The 21,104-nt window shown below is 49.1% G+C and overlaps 1 protein-coding gene across 4 annotated transcripts in view; it reads left to right on the forward strand.

Annotated features, from left to right (window-relative positions):
* APBA1 (amyloid beta precursor protein binding family A member 1) overlaps window positions 1-21,104 on the forward strand; it is a 196,118-nt gene that overhangs the window by 123,584 nt on the left and 51,430 nt on the right. For all 4 annotated transcript variants that reach the window (XM_046023677.1, XM_046023676.1, XM_046023679.1 and 1 more), the window contains exon 2: window positions 9,571-10,844. In XM_046023677.1, coding sequence (XP_045879633.1) covers window positions 9,639-10,844 — 1,206 coding nt within the window. In that variant the 5' untranslated portion in view covers window positions 9,571-9,638. The remainder of the gene's footprint in view (window positions 1-9,570; window positions 10,845-21,104) is intronic.

A 21,104-nucleotide genomic window follows, 5' to 3' on the forward strand; every position in this document is an offset into this window, starting at 1 on the left:
TCCTGCCCAGTTAGTGTTAGCCACAATTATACAGATTTCAAGGTGGATGGAAGTAATGAAACTGATTTTGCAATAATCACACAAGAATGCATTCATTCAAATGGCCTCTGTCCCTCTGCTTATCTGCAAAGGTAAAAGCTTATGAGAAAGATGTGGCCATTGGCCAAACAATTTTTAAAGCCCTCTTTTGGAATTGACTTCGGAGCTTGAACCAGGGTCTTATTAAGAATCTTGGCTGTTGCACATATTCAGCCTTTGGGGATAGATTTGATGCTTGGAGAACATCAAACAGCATCCACAGCCAAATCTTGTAAATAAGGTGGATGATAAATCTGGATGATACCCTTGAGGTCGTAAATCAAATATAACTAAATACGACTGTAGAATATTGAAAACGATTTGCTGGTAGCTTCAAAACCCTTGAATCAACTTTGAAATCCATTCCCATATAGGACTGGCCGAAGTGTTTTGAGCAAAGGCAGCGAGTGCCCTTGGAACACGTAAATATGGAGTCTGCCAAGGTGACTATTCTAAAAGGGATTACACCAATTTAGATGTTTGTTTAAAAAAAATCAATCACATCACTTTATAGGCTCCGTGAAATGTAGTAAGAAAAACATGGACGGTGAAATCCAGACAAATCTATCTCCAACCCTTTCAGCTCTGACTGACCTTGGACAAGTCGCTTAGGATGTCTAAGCTTCTGTCTCAAAATTAGCGCCTGGAGATAGGAATTCCCACTGGGACTGCTGGGAGGGTTAGGGCCATAGTACGCAGGGCACCACGTGTATTGACCTATACACATAGTATAGGATTTATGATGACTATTTGGTGGATTTACTTGTGCTCAGCCTTATTTCGAGATGACTGAAAGTAGCCTAAATGTTTCTTTCCCATCCCTACACGGACTTACTTGGGAAAGAGTAATAAGAAATGCACCATGTGCTCAAGGCGTTGATAGTAACATCAGTTGTTCTCATCTTTTTTTTTATTTGCTTTTTTAAAAAGTATGTATTGATCTGTTAAATACTATGGTATTATTATTATTATGTGTTATATAATAATTATATATTAAAATATTATTAATATGGTATGTGCAGAAAATGCACTGTGTATATCAAGTAATACTTGTATCAGACAGACACTATTGTGTTTTATGTCTATATTAACTTGCATCATCCAATAACCCCGTGATGTAGGCACTGTTACTATCCTCTTTTTAGAAATGTTTAAACTGGGGCATTTCCTGTAAGTTATCCGAAGTCAAAGAAAGTCATGATGCATCCCTAGTAAGTGATGCAACTGTGAGGCATTGAGGCAGACTGTCCCCCACGCCTGTCCCCTTAACCACCGTAATAGCTCATTAAGTGGATAGTGGATGAGATGGTCCTTTAGAGATAACTTTAATATTGGAGGACTATCAGGCACCATTCCTAGCCAACTCTTGTAAATAAGGTGAGGGATAATCCGTGGTTGGCAAAAATCAAATATGACTTAATATTAGACTAGAATATTGGGAACAATTTGCTGGTAGTTTCAAATCCCAGAAATTAACTTTGAAAGCTGTTCCAATAATGGAGTCGCCAAAATATTTTGAGCAAAGGCAGTGGCCTTGAAACATGTAAGTGTACAGCCTCCCAAGGACTGGGACCACCTGTGGTGGGCAGGAGGAGCTGGGAGGCAAGTTCAGCTCCCTGTGTGATGAAAGTTGAGCCTGGCAGGCATTCTACCATCGCTCGGGCATAAGGCAACAATCCACGAGGGGCTTTCCCAAAAAGCCATTGGCATTCTTGACCCAGAAAACGGGGTATCTACTGCCAACATTGGGGCAGTCTGTATAGGGGAAGAAATCCAATCACTGGATGGCGGATCCAAGGCCAGATCTTAATTCTTGAGTGAGAGTCAAAGCTAGATCTAAAATTAGGAATGACTAGAGACTGGGAGCAAGCCGAGCCCGCAAGTGGCAGACTGGGGCAGTAGGAGGTCAAGTGGCCTCTGTCCTTGGGAGAGGAGAGATGTCGAGGCTGAGACCCAGACGGGCCTGCTTTTATGCCCATTATGCTTCTTGTGTGGATTTACCATGTCAATTCCCTGAGCCCACATGGCCTTTGGAGAAGGAGGGCTGTGGGGCCGAGAAGACACAGCAGAGCCTAGGATAGAATTTCCCGTTAGGGTGCTACCTTGATGATGTTTACTATAGCTGTACTATTTATTGTTTTACATCTGTCTTTAAATGGTTATTTCTTATCATCTGCCAACATGGGTATCACACATGGGGTACCAGTTAGGGTCCCAACAGGAAATAGATAGGCACTCAAATTAGATAATGTGCAGAGAGGCAGAGAGCTGAGAAGAGGGACCCCACCACCCCTACAATGCATAAGCCTGAAGGGAAGGGAAGGGAAGGGAAGGGAAGGGGGCCATCCTGGGAAGCCATTTGGAGTGGGTCACCTGCAAGGGAAACCGAAGATGTCCAGCCCACATGTCCTCCTCGAAGTAGGACAGGGTCAAGGACACAGACCTCTGGTTGACATCTGGCTATTCAGCAACACTACTGGGGTTCAAGTACTCAACTCACTCTGAAATCATTACCAGCGCTATCTGTCAAGCGAAGCTTCGCACAAGGATAACAAAGAAAACAAAATACTATTTCACTGAAGTAAGATGTTCTGTGTGTAAGGAGGCTTTTCCTGACCTTGGAGCCTATTTAAACTGGAAATGATTTTCAGAAGGAAAAATAGATGTTCTGTATCCATCTTAGCTCCCAGTATCATTAAATTTAATTTTCAAATGACTCAAAGGAGATTAAGCTTTAATGGACTTTTTATTTTTTTTTCAATTTCTGTCTTCGGTTATCCTTGTAAATAGATGCACTGAGTTTAGAAAGCTGATGATTTACCTGGGGTTCCTGATGTCCTTTGGTTTCCCTAGTTGATGTTCCACAGTCGATCTCACTCATAGAAAGAAAACAGAGAGAGTAGAGATGATGGGCAAGAACACCTGCGTATTTGTACTCTGTCACCGTTTTTTTTTTCTTTAACGAGAACCACTCATCTTGCAGCCTGTGCGGACGGTGTGTGTTTGACGCATGTGTATGCATGCAGCATTGAGGGCACAATCCTGTTTGGCAACCAGAACGGTTTGCTGCTTTGGAAATTAATATATCACCACAACATCAGGGTCACTGGCGGCCCCTCCGGTGGCTTGGCGGCAGACGTCATGTGGACTGGAAATGTGTATGTCCGGGTGAATTAGGACAGGGTACAGTCCAAAGAAATAGGACTTTCCTTGCAATTCTGGCAGGAGACAAGGAACAACATTCCTTCAGTCCATGGGAGGTAAATGGACTTCTTAAATATACACAAAAAGTATAAAAACGTGGGGGCACCTGGGTGGCTCAGTGGGTTAAGCCTCTGCCTTTGGTTCAGGTCATGATCTCAGGGTCCTGGGATTGAGCCCCACATCGGGCTCTCTGCTCAGTGGGGACCCTGCTTCCCCCTCTCTCTCTGCCTGCCTCTCTGCCTACTTGTGATCTCTGTCTGTCAAATAAATAAATAAAGTCTTTACATTTAAAAAATATATAAAAACATATACATGGAATTCTATTGTTCTTTCTAGTTTATTCAGGGGAGCGGATGGCTAGCATAGTCAGTCAGTACTTTGTTCTCACTTCTGTGCCCTCCCCCTTCCTGTTTTCCCTGTACCGGCCTCACTCCCCCCAAAACCTTCCATGTTAACAACCCGATAGGACTCCTTTTGTTCTTTTTCACATTGCATTTCGTCTTTAGTCAGACTTGTTTTCTAAAACTACTTCTGCAAGTGTTAAAAGGGATAGTCTGTTGGAATTTCTTAACAATGACTACTTAAGCACAGATCAGCCAAAGTAATTTACAGCTTCCCCTTCCATTAATCCCAAATCATCAGGAGTCTCAGCTATCATTACGAGATACTGAACTGTTCTGCTGCTGAACTGTGAGATGTTCTCTTTATAAATGGGGCACTGCCGCGGAGTTCTTCCCTTTGTTACCCTTTTCCAGCTGGTTCCCTCACTCCTGCAGCCGGGACACCACAGCACCCCCTCTTGGTGGTGTATAGGAACTCCTGCAAGGGGGGACTGTCCTGCCTCTGTCTTCCAGATCACAGGACGCTTTTGAAGTCCATAGGGATTTTCTTCAACCAGCTGCTCCTCCTCTCTTTGCCCCGACCTCTGGAGGCACATGGGTCCTAATCAAGACCATTGATTGGCTGGAGGCACTTCTCCCAGGTTCTTCCTGTAGTTCCCAGAATGCTTAGGGGCTCACGAAATCTAGACCCTTGAAGAACAGCAGCACTCGTGTGACTCACAGAGGGGATGCGGTTGCAGTGGTTGTTTTAACTCCAGGCTCCTTCCGTGGCTTCAACCTATTTCTCCTTCGCGTGTAGCAGCAGGTGTTGTAATTATTAGAGCTGTCTGCCCTTGAAGGCTGGGACCATGCTTTTGAAACTTTTGCATGCCCTTTGCCTTTGCATGGTACCTGGTACATGTCTAATACATGCCAAATGGATCCATAAACGCCAACATCGGAAAAGACTGAATCACTAGAGTTCTTTGAACACTTGACTCATTAGAAGAAGGTGGAGGAGGTGCATGGACGGATACGGGCAACGAAGATTCAGATGGAAAGAGGAAATGAGTTCTCTAAATCCTGAGCATGCCAACGGCCACGAGGCCCTAAATATTTGGGGGGGTAGATTTTTTTTCTCTTTAATTACTAAAAATTCATTGACAAACAACTCTGCAACCTCTGTCCTTGGCACTGGGGAATCAAAGATAAATGACAAGTTCTCTTTTCCCGAGGATTCCATATTTATAAAGAGCCGTTGCATTGTGACAGGTGCTATAATATAAATTATCCATACATAATATATATGAATGATAGACAAGATGTAATAGGGACGAAGTGAGAGTTAATTAAGCCTTGTAACTCCCCTGATTAAAACCACTCGGTAGCATGGCAATTCCCTTGAGATAAAATCCAAACTTTTTACCATGATGTACCAAGGCCAGCCTGCCAATGCTTTCCATCTCCCCATCCTCATTTTCCTCCACACCGTCCCTGTCTCGCTCACAAACATTGCTTCTGCCCTTGAACCCAGCAAGTGCCTTCTTGCCTCATGGCCCTGCCCTCAGATTTTTATGCAGCTGCCCCTTTCCTTATCACTCAGGCCCCAGCTCAGACATCACCTTCTCTGGCCACTGTGTGCATAACCCTCTCTCCGTGGTCACTTTGCTCTACCTTGACCATCCTATTTTCTTCCTGAGACATTCCACTATTTGGGGCTCTCTGATTTGTTAATTTACATAGTCACTGTCTGGTCCCCTCTCCTTTCTCTTCACCTCCCTCCCCTGCACCTCATGCACCAGAATGGAGGGTTCATGAATCAGAGAAGCCCGTCTTCCTTGGTCACCCCTCCGCCCCAGTGCCTAGAACATTGGCTGGAGACCAGCTCATAATAGTCCTCAAGTGTGAACTTGCCCTGGGGAAGACAAGAGTCACCAAATGTAGGTGAAAAATGGGCTGAGAACAGGTAAGGCAGCTCGGGTCAGCGCTGGGTGTGTTAGAACGTGGGGGGCAGGTGAGGTGTGGCGGTGTGCTGGCGGAGTGATCGGCTCCTGGGCTTGGTTTGCAGGGAGTAGAATTCAAGAACCCAGAGCTAGAGCTGGACCACGGGGGTCAGGTACCAGTTTCACCCGTTCCATTGCTCCTGAGACCCGGAGCAGTCACCTAGCCCCACCGTGCCTCCATTTCCTCAGCTTTCAAGGAGCTGATCATTCTCTCCAGGAAGATTGTAGAAGAGTACTGTCTTCCTAGCCAGCGTGGGGATTTAACGTGTCTTCTTGTAGAAGATGCTTGGCCCTGCCTGGTATAGTTGCTCGGCACGTCAGGGGAACCTGGAAGAGTTGGAGAGATCGGGTCTGGGCTTCGGATTTGTATTTTGGAAAGATCATCCAGCTAGCAGTGGGAAGGACCGACTAGAGAGGGCTGAGACACGAGTCAAGGAAACAGGTGTGTAGGCAAGACAGGGACTGAGACGAGGCAGTGGCGGCGAGGGGGACGCAGAGGGTATTAAGACGATGGATTCTGTTGTCGGTTTGGGCAAGGAGGTGAGGAAAAGAGAGGAGTCAGTAATGATTCCTAGATCTGAGCTGGGGCGATTGGGTGCACTGCGGGTGCCCTTCCCCCACACAGGGATACAGGAGGGGCCAGGTTTGGGGGCCGGAGTGGGAGGGAGGGTGCGGAGGCTTGGCCGTTGGACTGTGGCGGGTTGAGTTTCCGTATTGTACAAACCCCGAATTCCGGGTGGAGCGACCCAACAAGAAAACCTCCACGTCTTTCTGGCTCGGAAGATGATGCTAAGACGCTTAGCACTCTGTACATACTGGGACCTAAGGTCAGCGCTTAGCATTTCATGTTTATAATCTTTGCCTTTTAAGCAAACACCTTGAGAATCGTCTTTGTCCACATTTGAGTTCTTCCCTTTAGATTTCTATAAGTAGAACTACTAAGGTAAATGTATGTTACCTTTTATTTTAATTTATCTTGCCAATCACTTTTCAAACAAGCTGTACATATATATATATATATATATATATATATATATGCACAGTAACCTGCAATTTCCACAACAACCTAGCTTTGTAATTTTTTTTTAAATAAATGCCACTCCCAAAGTTGCCAGGGTATGGGGAACATTCATCTCATGGGCTACCATCCACACCATCAGCTCTGTCCTCAGAAGCTGCCAGTTGCCTTTTTCTTACAGAAATCCCTCAAATCAACGTGTTATTAACTAGCATGTTGCCAATACCATGACCCAAACTATAGTCTTGAAACCCTGATGTGAGCGAAGTAGAAATAATCCATGAATAAATATTCCCCTGAGACTTGGGGATGCGGGGATGTGGTATGAGGAGGATGCACTTAGTGAACAGAAATCTCCATGATACTGAGCAACATTACTTTCTCCCCAAAGAATGGGCTTCTTGGGGAGCGTGGGTGGCTCGGTGGGTTGAGCCTCTGCCTTCGGCTCAGGTCATGATCCCAGGGTCCTGGGATGGAGCCCCACATTCAGGCTCTCTGCTCAGTGGGGAGCCGCTTCCCCCACCCCCCCACCCCCGCCTGCCTCTCTGCCTACTTGTGATCTCTCTGTGTCAAATAAATAAATAAAATCTTAAAAAAAAAAAAAAGAATGGGCTTCTTGTAACTTTCTTTACCATGATCTAGTGTTCAAACATGCACGGACATCCCATTTCCTTTGAATCAGTAAGTGTCCTAGGAGAGGGCTCTGTTTGCTGGTCAAACAGCGATTTTAACCCAGAATAAACTAAAACTTTTTTGAGAGAGAGTGTGTGTGCCCATGTGCATGGGAGTTGGGGCGAGGGCAGAGAGAGACTCTTAAGTCTGACCCTGAGCCTGACCCAGGACTTGATCTCACAACCCTGAGATCATGACCTGAACCGAAATTTTAGGAGTCGGATGCTCAACTGACTGAGCCACCCAGGTACCCCTAAACTAAAATTTCTTTTTAATACGTGTATCAGTAGATTTTCATCAATAAAAATCTATTTTCACTGTACACAGGCTTTTGGTCAATTCTGCACATGGTTACCATGAATTGTTGGCCATTCACATGCTTTGGATGCTTATTATTATATTGCTAACACTAGTCAGTATCCCTCTCTGAGACCACTTGATTTGTGTCCATCAGACTGAGATGTATACATTTAATTTGTTGTTTTTAATTTGTTTTCTTTTCCAAAGAGGCCTCATAAATGAAATGTGGGAGACTGTGCTTGTTGTCCATGTGCTGTGTTGAACTGAATATTTGTTCTGTAGTTTCCATGGTCCCCTGAAGACCACTTAGCTAGGGGGATCTCAGCACCATTACTTGCCTCTTCTGTTCGAAGCATTAACCATCCATCAAAGTCTGAATGGGACCTCACACTTGCTTTTGGAAAATTTCCTTATGCCTCCTCCCGAGTCACTGTTCTCAAGGGTTAATGAGGGGAGGCCACGGTTTTGCAAAGGAGACTGGATCTCACTTGTATGAAATGGGACTCTTGTCCAGAGGAGAGCAATTAGGATTGCTCATCTGTGGTAAGCCATAATTTTCTTCCAGTGTGTGCCAGCCAGCAGTGGGGGGAGAAGAGTGGGTCCACCAAAGAATGGGAGAAAGATGATATTTCTGCTCGAAGGTGAATTTGGAGCTCCAAAATGCCCTCCTTTATTTCTGGGATTGTCCTAGCGCTTGAAGGAAATTGCTCTGTTGTGGGGAACTGAGTATGGTGCAGTCCGTTGCAATAGCAGAGAGTCAGTCACATGTCCCTGATCCTCTTGGAGCTTTCTGCTAGTAAAGAGTTCACTTCCCATCCATTTTGTCCAGTTGTAATGTGGGTTCTCCAGAAGAACACTGAGAAAAGCCTACACTCATAGCTGAACCCATTTCCCACAGGTTTCTCGAAATCATGGGACTCCTGCCCGTTTTTGTTGTTCTGTACATCCTCTGTATTTATTCCCATACAGTAGACACATTATGCTATAAAGCTATTTTGTGATAACAACTGAGAGAGGTTGAAATCAAGTCCTTCTCTAGCTACAAGTTTCTCTGGAAATGGAGGCCAAGAGACATGCCCATATTTTTAAGAAAGTAGCCATGAATTCCATATATCTAGGACCAGCTATAAGTGATAATTCATAGAATCAGAGAATTTTAGGGCCAGGGTGTATGGGGAAGTACACTAGTCAGAGGTTCTCTACGTGGATTTGTCAAAACACTGGCCTCTGGGAAAGGGTTTCCTCCTCACACAAGTCTGGGAAACGCCACCTCTCCTGCCTTTCCTCTTGAATAGTCACCATGAAAAGTCAGCATTTCCCACGGAGTCTTTTTCCCTGTGTAACAACCCTTAGCCAGTGAGTCTGATCTCATCGTGGAGGTCCAGAAAATTAAGCCACTTGTCCAAGGTGACAGAGCCAGCCATGACAAGCCAAGAGCCCTCTGATGGTGGGCAGCCGGCCTGCGAACGGCTGCGTGTTTATATTGACAGCAGGAGCTCAAAACATTGCGAGGTTGTTTTTTTTTTTCCCTTGAAATTTATTCAGAGAACGGTTTCTAAAGTATCTAGGCTCCTAGTTTAATTTGGAGAGATTTATCCCTTAGCAGATGGAAAATGTGTCAATTAGCCCATTCAATTTAGTAGTACTCTTTATTCATGTGCATCAGAAACGGAACCTGAATCGTAAGCGTGGTGGAGAGAGAACAAAACGCTGGCGAGGCTCTCCGTCTGAGGGGTGGGTACGGGGAAAGCCAGTCAGCAATTAGACAAGTAGATATGTAATTACAAATTACGATACATGCAGCGAAGAAAATGCACGACGTGCTGTCAGATTGCGTTTCAATTCGCAATCCTGTTTTAAGTGACCCGGATTCAGGAGGGATCGACAGCAGCTGTTTTCTATGGGTTCTCTGGGTGCTGCGGAAGAACGACCGTCTGAAGCCCATTAACAGCCCCTCCCCTTCTTGTCTTCCCAGACGGGCGGAGCAAAATGAGCGCGCACTGAGCCGGCCCAGCCTCGCTCCCAGCCGGCCCGACGCCCATCATGAACCACTTGGAGGGCTCCGCGGAGGCGGAGGTGACCGACGAGGCGGCAGGCGGGGAGGTGAACGAGTCGGTGGAGGCTGACCTGGAGCACCCCGAGGTGGAGGAGGAGCAGCAGCAGCCGCCTCCCCCGGCGCAGCAGCGCTATGCGGGGCGCCCCGGGCGCGGGCGCGCCGTCGAGGACCTCCGCTCGCAGCCGGGGCAGCCGGAGGAGGAGGAGCGCGGGGAGTGCCTGGCGCGCTCGGCCAGCACGGAGAGCGGCTTCCACAACCACACGGACACGGCCGAGGGCGACGTGATCGCCGCGGCCCGCGACGGCTACGATGTGGAGCGCGCGCAGGACCCCGAGGACGAGAGCGCCTACGCCGTGCAGTACCGGCCCGAGGCGGAGGAGTACACGGAGCAGGCGGAGGCCGAGCACGCCGAGGCCACGCACCGCCGCGCGCTGCCCAACCACCTGCACTTCCACTCGCTGGAGCACGAGGAGGCGATGAACGCGGCGTACTCGGGCTACGTGTACACGCACCGGCTGTTCCACCGCGGCGAGGACGAGCCGTACGCCGAGCCCTACGCCGACTACGGGGGCCTCCAGGAGCACGTGTACGAGGAGATCGGGGACGCGCCCGAGCTGGAGGCGCGCGACGGGCTGCGGCTGTACGAGCAGGAGCGCGACGAGGCCGCCGCGTACCGCCAGGAGGCCCTGGGCGCGCGGCTGCACCACTACGACGAGCGCTCGGACGGTGAGTCCGACAGCCCGGAGAAGGAGGCCGAGTTCGCGCCCTACCCGCGCATGGACAGCTACGAGCAGGAGGAGGACATCGACCAGATCGTGGCCGAGGTCAAGCAGAGCATGAGCTCGCAGAGCCTCGAGAAGGCGGCCGAGGACATGCCCGAGGCCGAGCAGGACCTGGAGCGCGCCCCCACCCCAGGCGGGGGCCGCCCCGACAGCCCCGGGCAGCTGGCGCCCGCGGGGCAGCAGCGGGCGGCGGGCCCCGCGCCAGGCGAGGCGGGGCAGCGGTACAGCAAGGAGAAAAGGGATGCCATCTCGCTGGCCATCAAGGATATCAAAGAGGCCATCGAGGAGGTGAAAACCAGGACCATCCGTTCGCCTTACACCCCCGACGAGCCCAAAGAGCCCATCTGGGTCATGCGCCAGGACATTAGCCCCACGAGGGACTGTGACGACCAGAGGCCGGTGGATGGAGATGTAAGTAGGCGCGGGTTCGGGCTCCAGCTCCACGCATGGCCTTGCTTGCCACTGCGAAATGACTCCACGAGATCAGTGGTCTGTAGGGACGCTAAAAACGTGTCCACCGCGAGCCTCGGAGACAGCTTGCGCTTACGAGCTCCTGAGTGGAACACGGGTGGGATGGAGTTCAGGGGTGGAATGCGTGCATCAGACCCTTAGAGGGATGGCCGTAAATCACTGCGTCTCAAACTCTGCCCAGAGCGGTTTCCTACTTAGAAGGTCTGGAGTGGGGCCTGAGAATTAGTAATTTATAATGTCAAAGAAAAACCGAGTCGAATTATGCGTGGAGAGACTTCCTCGGGAATTTTTCGCAAAGGGGGGGAAGTACTCTTGTAACAGGGTTATAGGGTTTGGGCCCTATGGCAATAGGAGAACCTCTGATTATAGAGTCTGAGGCTGGACAAAAGTCTCTTTTCTAGGGAGGAGTAAACAGGACTAGAAGGAGGGAGGTGTGGGGAAGTGATGGCTGGAATGACTTGTAGTAGAATGTATGTTTTAACTGAAGGCCAGCCCGTTCTCCAGAGGTCCTTCAAGGAGGGGGTGTAGGCTGGCTAAAAGTTCAAGGACCTGGAGGAAGGAGAAAAGTTCAGGTGAAGATGGGTTAACAGACACTTTGTTCTGACTCCTGGGCAGTTCGGTTAATCATCGTCAGGCAAAGAAGGTGAATTTGGAGGGTCTGTGTCTGGACTTGTCATAAGTAAACAAGGGGACACCTGTGAGTCTTCCGTAAGACCTATGGGGAGGGGATGGTCTTCGCAGGAAGCCACTGCCAGAACACAGAAGGGTATGGGGAGGTTTCCTTAACCTTCGAGGGTTAATGGACTCATAGGGCTCAGGTGAAGTTCAACACTGTCAGCTAACAGGTTCCCAGGTGCTGATGCTGCTGGTCACAGGACCACAGTTTGGGAACCACTGCCTTAAAGCAGCCCTTGGACGGACTGGAGCCTCCATGTGGTATCCTTGGAGGATATCAGGGAAATCCTTCCGAGCTTTTCCCTGCCAGGGGTGCTGAGGTTTTTACCCACCTTGGGTCTCGCTGTGGCTTTCAGTAAGCGCTCAGTGTTCACGTCTGGTGGGTCTGGGGCACATTTCTCCCCAAAATACCCACGTGGGGTTTACAACTGCATTGTGCTCCCTCGAGAAAAGGTACAGAGAGCTATCGCTCCCTCTGCCAACAGTTAATTTTCTATTTTTGGAATACCTAAAGAAATGTGATAACATGGCAAGCTGGGGTGGCACCGTCCTTTCAGAATAAATCAAGACGACTCCCCTTCGCTCCCACTACCTGGCAATCAGGATTCTCCTTCTGCATTCTCACTTCTCTGTTCTCCTGAATAACTTGTAAGCACTTTTCATTTAAAATGGGAGCTTGGACTAAAAGAAGGGTTAGGAGGGTCCGCTCGATGTCGTTTAATTCTGCTTTCTGTGAATGCACCAGGTTATGTCTCAGTATGTCTTTTGGAGGGAGAAGCCATTGTTGGAAGTTCTTTGTTCATCCTGCCTATCCGTGAAGGGCCATGCAGGTCGGAGGTATCATTCACCTCCACTTTAAGTAACAGTCAACATTTGCCGGTAGCTAATTAAATTGCTGGCTCCCTTAAGGAGAGGTGGAAAACTAGTGGAGAAAGGCTCTGTGTTCTCCCCAGCAAGGAGGCAGCACCGGGACAGGGAGGGCAGCGACACTCTGTGTCTCTCCTCTGGTGTCCGGGATTCACATACGAACAGGTAAAGACAGGTGCGCTCACGTGTCCACTCCTGACCTCCAGCTGCCTCCAGATTCCTCCTGGCAAGGAGGAATGCAGCATTTTGCAAATATAGTGGAAATGGAGCAGATTTTCAAAAATAAGGAGCTGGCAAGCGGCCGGGTTCCACAGTCTTTTAGAAACCTGGAAAGTCATCAGAGAAAAAGTTGCAGGAGCCTTGGGTCCAGATGCTGGCTTCCCCTCTCCCCACCCCAGCTTTCTGCCGTGCTCCAGCTCGTTGACAAAACTGACTTCACCCTGTTCCTGCAGTCTCGTGACAAGCCCCCGGCACCACCTGTCTTAGGGCTTGGGGGGTGCTTTGATTCGTTTGAACGAGGGGATCAACTTAAACCTCTTGTGCGACGTTTCACTCGGAAGGTAGAATTGAGGACAGGACATGGGGGGATGCTTTAGGAATTCCTGCTGGCGGAAGTTCAGCTTGATGCTGAGAGATGGCTGAGTAGGGCTTCCTCGGTTATGAAGAGTTACTACAAAGCAAAACCCAAAACCTGTGCTTTAAAATATCCCACCCGTCCTTTGGAAGCTGTTTGAACTTGTGAATTATATTTCATCTGTCCTGCCGTGTTCAGTAGTAAAGACCTTCATTTGCTGCCTCTTGGATGGGATTGTGAGGGGAAAACGGGCATCTGCACATTCTGCTGGTTTCCATCTCCGCACCAAAAAATATTTACTCGAATGCACCTTCTGTGTGTGATGGTGTAGAAAATGAAGAAGCGCGGCTAAAGTGTGGCCCGAAGTTTGCCTGGAGGGTTCTTGTTGAAAATACAAATGACTGCCTCTCTTTTCCAAATTAGAATGCCCAAGGTAGCGCCCAGGATCCGTTTTTGTTTGTTTGCTTTGTTTTAGTTTGTTTTGTAAATTCTCCCTGTGAGTCTTAAGCATATAAAAGATAAGAGCCACTGATTCACAGGGAAAAAAATTATATCATCAGGACAGTTTGGATTTGAGACTTGACTACATCTTTTATTAGCACAGGTTTGGGTTTAGCAAGCGGACTGTCTTTCCTCGGTCATGGTCAGCAGACCTAGAGGAGCCGCCATGGAATGCATTTTCAAATGGCGTGATCACATGGTGGCTCAGTTGGTTAAGCATCCAACTCTTGATTTCAGCTCCGGTGCTGACCTCAGAGTCGTGAGATCGAGCCCCCCATCAGGGTCCAAGCTTAGCATGGGGTCTGCTGAAGATCCTCTCCCTCTGCCCCTCCTTGCCCCACTCAAGGTTTCTCTCTCCCTCTCAAAAACAAAACAAAACAAAAACCAAACAAAAAACAAAACAAAAAAAACCTCACGCAAGAACAACAACAAAAATGGCACAGTGAGAAGCTACAGTGAGCCGGTAGAAGGAGATAAAAAAACCACCTGCGTTACCGCTAGCCGGTGATAACTGCTGATTGCTACGCCTGCCTTTAATGCCCCTCTTCATCTCCTCAGAACACCAGCGTTTCGCTCTTCCCTGGGAGCAAACTGGCATTTGTTTGCTGGCGAATGCGAAGGTAGGACTGCTGGTTAGCCAGGACCAGAGGCTCAGCACCGCTCGAACATGACTGGTTTCTGAAAACGGTAACCACCTGTCAAGGCTTTGCTCCTTCTCAACATGTCTCTATTCCGAACGTCTTTGAAAACTACCTCCGAACCCCCTCCTGGAAAAATACCGTTAAGGAATGGCTAGTTCTGAAAAGTTTCGTAGCCTACCAGCCTCTCTTTAGGCAACAGAGCTCCTTTCTGAGTGGAGAGCAGGGGCCTGGTGGGATCCGAGAGGGAGGCAGGAGCAAGCGCACGGCGGCGGCTGGAGGGTTTTGGCTCTTTGCTCCTGGAAATGGTGTTTGTCTCTGTTCTCCCTTAAAGCTACCCTAAAACGACAATAAAATAATAAAAGCGTGTGAAGCCACAAGCAGTGAGAGACAGCAGGAGAGAGAAGAGAACAGTACCATTTTGGAACACCAGCGTGGGGACTGGCTGCCGCAGAGAGGGGTGCTTCCCAGCATGTCCAGTTGGCCTCTTCCTTCAAGCATGGGGAGGACGGCATTGCCCTCCCCCATCCCCTGGAAGCTGGGCATGGCCCCTGAAATGGGAGCGATGACGTGTGATGCTGCTTCTGGGCGGGGGCACCTCAGAGCAGGCTTCCCTCCCTGAAGCCCCCTGTTAAGATGGCGGCGTCATGAGACCCCCCCCCAGCCTCTGTCCACCCAGGTCCCAAGGGACCTTGATGAGCAGGGCTCTCTGATGGGACATGAAGCATGAGAGAGGGATCCACTTCTGTTGTTTTCAGCCGTGGGGATTGTGAGTGGTTGTTACCACAGTCCGGCCTGATCGATTCTGACTAATAACGATGAGGTTTCTGTTGGTGTGCCGCGTGTCTGTGGGGAGGTGTGCCATGGATTCCCGGAGAAAGGCTCGGGAATCTGAGATACCACATACCTCAGACAGAGGGAGTCTGGCTACAAAACACAGAAGGTTGTTTGAAAGTCTGTCACCAGAGACACTGGATTCCTTCACCAGCCTGGGCCCTGGGTTACCCCTTCCCCTCAGCCCCACAGAAGGTAGGAGATTGACTGCAAGGGAGGGGTGACTCAGAAACACTGGAACTGGGGACACTAGCCACAGCTGAAAATGGGAGTGAGACACCTTATGGAACAGGGTCCTACACCCCAGTGAGGCTCTGAAAATGCCATAGAATTCTTAGCTGTCAGGCTTGGGAAACCTGCTCCCTTCCCCTGGACTCCATGTGGGAGGTTGGAGGATTCCTCTCTGAGGAGACAGACTGAAGAGCAGATACGTACAGATGCTCATGTCTGGGGGCTTCCAAACCCAACCTGGGGCCCCAGCTGATCACTCCGCAGTGAAGGTTCCTGCCTCCCGTGAAGCTTCCACTGGGCTTTTGGGGACCCACTGTTCGACATGAGTGGACCCCGAAGGATCACCCAACTTCTGAAGGACATCCATAACGTGAACAGCAAAGACACAGAACAACGGGAAGAGGAACTTGAGGAAACAAAGGCAGTGCTCTGAGCGGGAGGAAGCTGTAAAACACTTCGTATCCTCAGAAAGGAGAAGACAAGGGAGCCATCAAATTGGCCACACATTCCCCCCCCCCCCCGCCAATTTTTTAACTAGAAAGTGTGACAACACAACTTTAAAGTGTTTTAATCTTTCAGCAGGAAGGAAATGAGTTGAGGGAGTCTTTAAGAAAGAAGAACAATGAAGGCAAAAGGATGAAAAGGAAGTAGGAATGCAGATAAAATGGAAAAATTATGAAAGACTGTTTCTTAGCACCAAAAGACAGGAGAATTACCTGGTGCAAAATTCCGCTGGGTGCCTGAACCCATGAAGTAAAAAAGGCCCCCAGAAATTTCAGAACAGACCGGAGCAGGAGAGGAGCCTGCAGGCTTGCCAAGAGGTGGAAACAGGTCACACCTAATCAGGAATCCCGGCAGTGTTGGTCTTCTCCAAAACAGCAGTGGACACTGGGACGTCTGGTTTCCTGTTGAGGGCGAAGGTGGAATCAAGAGTCCCAGGAACTTTCCTCCCGTGCACCTTTTCTCTGGGAGCTGCTAGAGGATTGCTCCCCCAAAATGGGAGCATAAATCGGGAAAGAAAATTTCGTCCAGGAAATGGGGATCCCCCACAGGAAAGAGACAGAGACACCCCGAGGGTGGTGGGGAAGGAGATCCCAGCTGACAGCAGCGTGGAGGGACAAGGTACCCGCCAGTCCAGTGTGGATCACAGCCTGGACGGTTTCCAGACACGGTGGAAGTGAGAGGTTTCCTCGTCTATTTGTACCGAGAGGAATCTTCGATTGTTTTAGGAGAGTTCGGCATAAATTATTGATCAGTGCACAAAAAGCTAAGCAAATAGAGAAACAGTACAGTTATTGCCTCATTCAAACAATTGTTCCCCGGGCAGGAAATGCGGTCATACGAAGCCTGTGTCTCAGTGGGGAGGAGCGTATGCCCCGTCCTCAGAATGCAAACACCTGAACACCGATGAACCAAAAAATACTATATAGAAAGGATAAGGGAAGGTATAAAAGAGGTAAATCCTAGTCTTTTTTTTTTTTTTCAGACTTTTAAAAAATTTAGAGAGGAAGTGTGCAAAGGGGAGGGGAGGAGGGAGAGATAATCTCAAGCTGGCCCCAAGCTGAGCCCATGAGGAGCCCCACGCAGGGCTTGATCTCACGGCCCTGAGATCACGACCTGAGCCAAAACCAAGAGTCAGCCGCTTCACCAAGTGTGCCACGCAGGCGCCCTGGAACCCTGCTCTTTTAGAGATGCTAAGAAGTAATGGCTATGGGGCGCCTGGGTGGTTCAGTGGTTTAAGCCTCTGCCTTCGGCTCGGGTCATGATCTCTGGGTCCTGGGATCGAGCCCCGCATCGGGCTCTCTGCTCAGTGAGGAGCCTGTTTCTCCCTCTCTCTCTGCCTGCCTCTCTGCCTATTTGTGACCTCTCTCTCTGTCAAATAAATAAATAAAATATTTTTTAAAAAAAAGAGAGAAGTAATGGCTACACTTCAAAAGCCAAGGTGAGGCTGTGGGAACGCAAGGCTTATGAATGTGGAAGTAAATACCAGAAGGGACGCTAAAAGACTTGGCAATGAGACCATGGAGGGAGGAGGAGGAGGGAAATGAACTTGAGTTTTTGCCAAAAGCTTGACTTTTCCGACTATATTCATGGGTTTCTTTGCCTTAACTTAAAACTAGAAGAGATTGGTATCGCTCAGAGATCATCCACTCATTCTTACTGTCTGTTTTCTTTAAGAAAGAGAGAGAGGCTCGGGGCACCTGGGTGGCTCCGTGGGTTAAGCCTCTGCCTTCGGCTCAGGTCATGACCTCAGGGTCCTGGGATGGAGCCCCACATTCAGGCTCTCTGCTCAGTGGGGAGCCTGTTTCCCCCCCTTCTCTCTGCCTGCCTCTCTGCCTGCTTGTGATCTCTGTCTCTGTTAAATAAAGAAATAAAAAATCTTAAAAAAAAAAAAAGAGAGAGAGAGGCTAACACCTCTGGGTGTCATGTGCACGATCTATAGAAAATGACCAGGCCATGTGGGAAGATGGCGTGTTGTGAGACTCTCATTGTACCTCTGTGCTGTGCTTGTGTATGTATGAAGCTTGCATGCTTCTGTTTGGCTTATGTCACACACAGAAGAGTAAAGAAGGAAAAAGTAGGTCAAGGCGGAGGCTGTCTGATTTAAGGTTGAAGAACTCTAACTGGTACGTGGATTTGCACCCGATGATGAAAAACCTGAAGAGCTCGGGATCTGTGGTCTTGGCACTGGGCTTAGGGTCTGGAAGCCACTGAAGGTGTATGGGAAGGAGGGCAGCAGGCATACTAACCCGCAGTGGGAAGGATGCTCACTGACCCGGCTGACTCCTCGGGTTTGTATGCTTAGCGAGGTTAATGGGTTTGGGTTGTGTTTTTTTTTTTTTTAAAGATTTTATTAACTTATTTATTGGAGTGGGGCAGGAGGTGAGCGAGAGAGAGAATCCTGAGCGGTTGCTGGGCACTGAGCGCAGACCCGGACACGGGGCTTGAGCTCAGGACCCCAGGATCATGACCTGAGCTGAAATCAAGAGTTGGATGCTTAACCAACTGAGCCACCCAGGCACCCCATGGGTAATGGTTTCTATCTTAAAAATGAAATGTGTTCAAGATGCCTTCCTTTCCCAGAGTACGTCCCATGGCCCATCCTGAAACATAGGGTCAGCAACAATTTGTCCTTTCCCGGCCGATGGGGAGTGATGCTCTAAGTACTAGTACTTAGTTGTCAGTAACAGAAAAGGGAGTCATTTTTCCATGACCAGGGAGGGTCCAGATCTGATCAGCATAATTTTTTGGGAAGGTGTAATAATGATCTTACTATTACAACATTGCGTTGACCTTGAAGTCCCTTTTGGAGAGCAAATAATTCATTTCAATTGTGGAAAAAAAAAAAAAGAGAAGTGTGTGCTTTCGCTCTCTCCCCCTGGATTTGAAACATTATCTTTGATTTAACTCACTTTTAGAGTTGACCCAGGGAGGCCTTGTTTACAGGGCTGAGGGGGTGTCTCCCACTGGCCTCTGACCAGAGCTGTGTTGGAATCACCCAGGCAAACTTGTCCGATGATCCACACAGCAGAAGGCAAGGTCTCCGATTGGACCTTGTGCTCCGTGGAATGAAAGTAAGTGATGGGAGGATTGATTTTTTTTTTTTTCCTTAACCCCCAGGCTCCAATCTTTTTCTCTTCACCTGACACCACTCCCAGGAGGAATCTTTCTCAACTTCTTAATGGATTGTCTTACACGTCCGCAAAAGCACTGAGGAAGGAAAAGGATGACTTAGCCAGAGGGAAATTGGTTATCACTTCCCAGATAGAAATGCAGCGCACAGGGCTGCGGTCGGTGTGTCCGACATGATCGCTTAGTAAATTGAGGCTCAGGAAACTTCCCAGGAGTCTTTAGAAAAATTTTGGGCTCCCCCAGCTGAGCACTCTCGGTATTTTCTGATAAGCGGGTTGGGGCTGTGGAGGGGAGGACCGAAAGGTGCAGGAGAGGAACAGATACATCGTAGATAATTGAATTCTGTTGTAACCCAATTAAACCCTGGGCTCATGGAGTCGTGGGGAATTATGAAATGTGATTTATCTGTAGACGTGATCATCTTCAAAATGAGACCTCCCATTACAAGGGTAACTGGCTACATGTTCTTAATACAGAATGGAGTCTCTCAACCCACTTTCTGTGGAACACAATTTTCACTGGCCAGTTTCTTGATCGTAGCCATCGAGAGGATGTCAGAAAAACAGGCACTCGGCTACCTGCTGGGCGTGCCTCGTTGCCGACTTGGGCTGATCAGGCCCTGCCAGTGGGACACCAAAAACCAAACAAGGCTAGTAATGGATCCAAAGAGACTCGGAGCCGGGCTGGACACTTGGACCTCAGTTTCCCAGAAAAAATAGGTGAATATGTCTGGGCCATGTGACCCAGGAGCCTCAGCCTGCCTTTCACAGTCATTGACAAATGTCACAGAGCTTTAGGGGGCAAACCAGCCTAAACATCTAATTCTCTTCATCTTGGGCAAAGACAGAGAGGTTCCCCCCAGGAAGTAATTTCTTGGTGTAAATTCCAGGCCTGACCAGACAGACCCCACTGGACTGAGACCAGATGACTCCTTTGGCAAGTAAGGATTCCCGTCCCCCATCGCCCGGGCTCACCTTACCTGCTGGCCTTGCATTTACAAATTCCAGATCTACTTCTCTTTACCCAACTTGTCCCCATGCCACATCCCCTCACCACACGGGCTCTCACTTCTGTCCAGATCATGGTCCCGTTCAGCAGAACCGAGGCCCCACTCTCTACACAGATGAGTCCCGAGATTCTGATGAGAATGTCTGGAGGTTGGGTCTTGGCATCAGTACTTAGGAGGCCCGGTCGAAACTGGTAACCAGGCAGTTAGAGTGCAGAGGACATTTTAACACGGAATTCTTCACTGTCTTATTTCCCCCTTGTCTTGCTGGCGTCGGCCTGTTGCCTCTCTCACTCACCATCAGCCACTGAAGGCACCGTGCGGTACCCTCTGGTATCGGAGCACGTCACACACGCGAGGAATCCCCAGGAAGCGTTTATTACGTGTAAATCTTGGACTTGCTGCGGTGACCTTGAGTTGGTCATTCGCTTCCCTTCTCATCAGCACAGTGAGATCAATTGATCCCGCAGAGGGACCTCGAGAGAACGTGGTTTTGATTCCGCAGAGGGACCTCGAGAGAACATGGTTTTGCAGGTGCGGAGTCCTCTGCAGAAATGTTAAGTGAGGTCACAAGTGTGCTGTCTTTGTAGCCTTCGTCGGTCAGAGCTCACTAAGCATTTAGGACTGGCCTTTGGCAGACTGTGAGCTGGAGGGAGCAGCAGCCCTTCTCCTTCACCTTGTCTGGGCTGGCCCACCCCTTTGCTTTCCCACCACGCTCAGCGCTATGAGAGCCCTCCTGGCGACCCGAGGTCTCTGCATCCCCCCACGGTGCGATGCCGTCCCCCTTGTTTCTCCAGCTCACTGGACTGCTGCTTAACGATAATGGCAACACCCACCACCCCCTTTGGATAACCTTTGCCTTTTACTGGCAAGCCCCATTCCAGAGACGGATCAGAGAAAGCCTTTTGAGACAGGAAGACAGTGGAGCACTAACACTTCTTAGTCAGAAACCAGCCACTCTCCTGCCAAGAAGGAAATAATGCCCCAGTCCTGGGACGTGGAGTCTCGATGTTAACAGCTGTCCTGATCAGCTGTCTTGAATTCTCAGAAAGATGCTGTAGTGAGTGTGGAGAGATGCTCTGGCCTCACGTCCTCCCTGTCCTCTCTCTCCCTCTCCCCCCCCCCCCCCCACCCCCCGCCTTGAAATCAGCCTCAGCCTTCATGGATTTTTTTTTTTTTTTTTACTGTTGCTGAGAAACTATTGGCCAAGGTCAAGTGCACATGCTAATTCATTAAGACTT

The sequence above is a fragment of the Meles meles genome, chromosome 11, assembly GCF_922984935.1.
Source record: "Meles meles chromosome 11, mMelMel3.1 paternal haplotype, whole genome shotgun sequence".
NCBI classification, from domain to species: Eukaryota; Metazoa; Chordata; class Mammalia; order Carnivora; family Mustelidae; genus Meles; species Meles meles.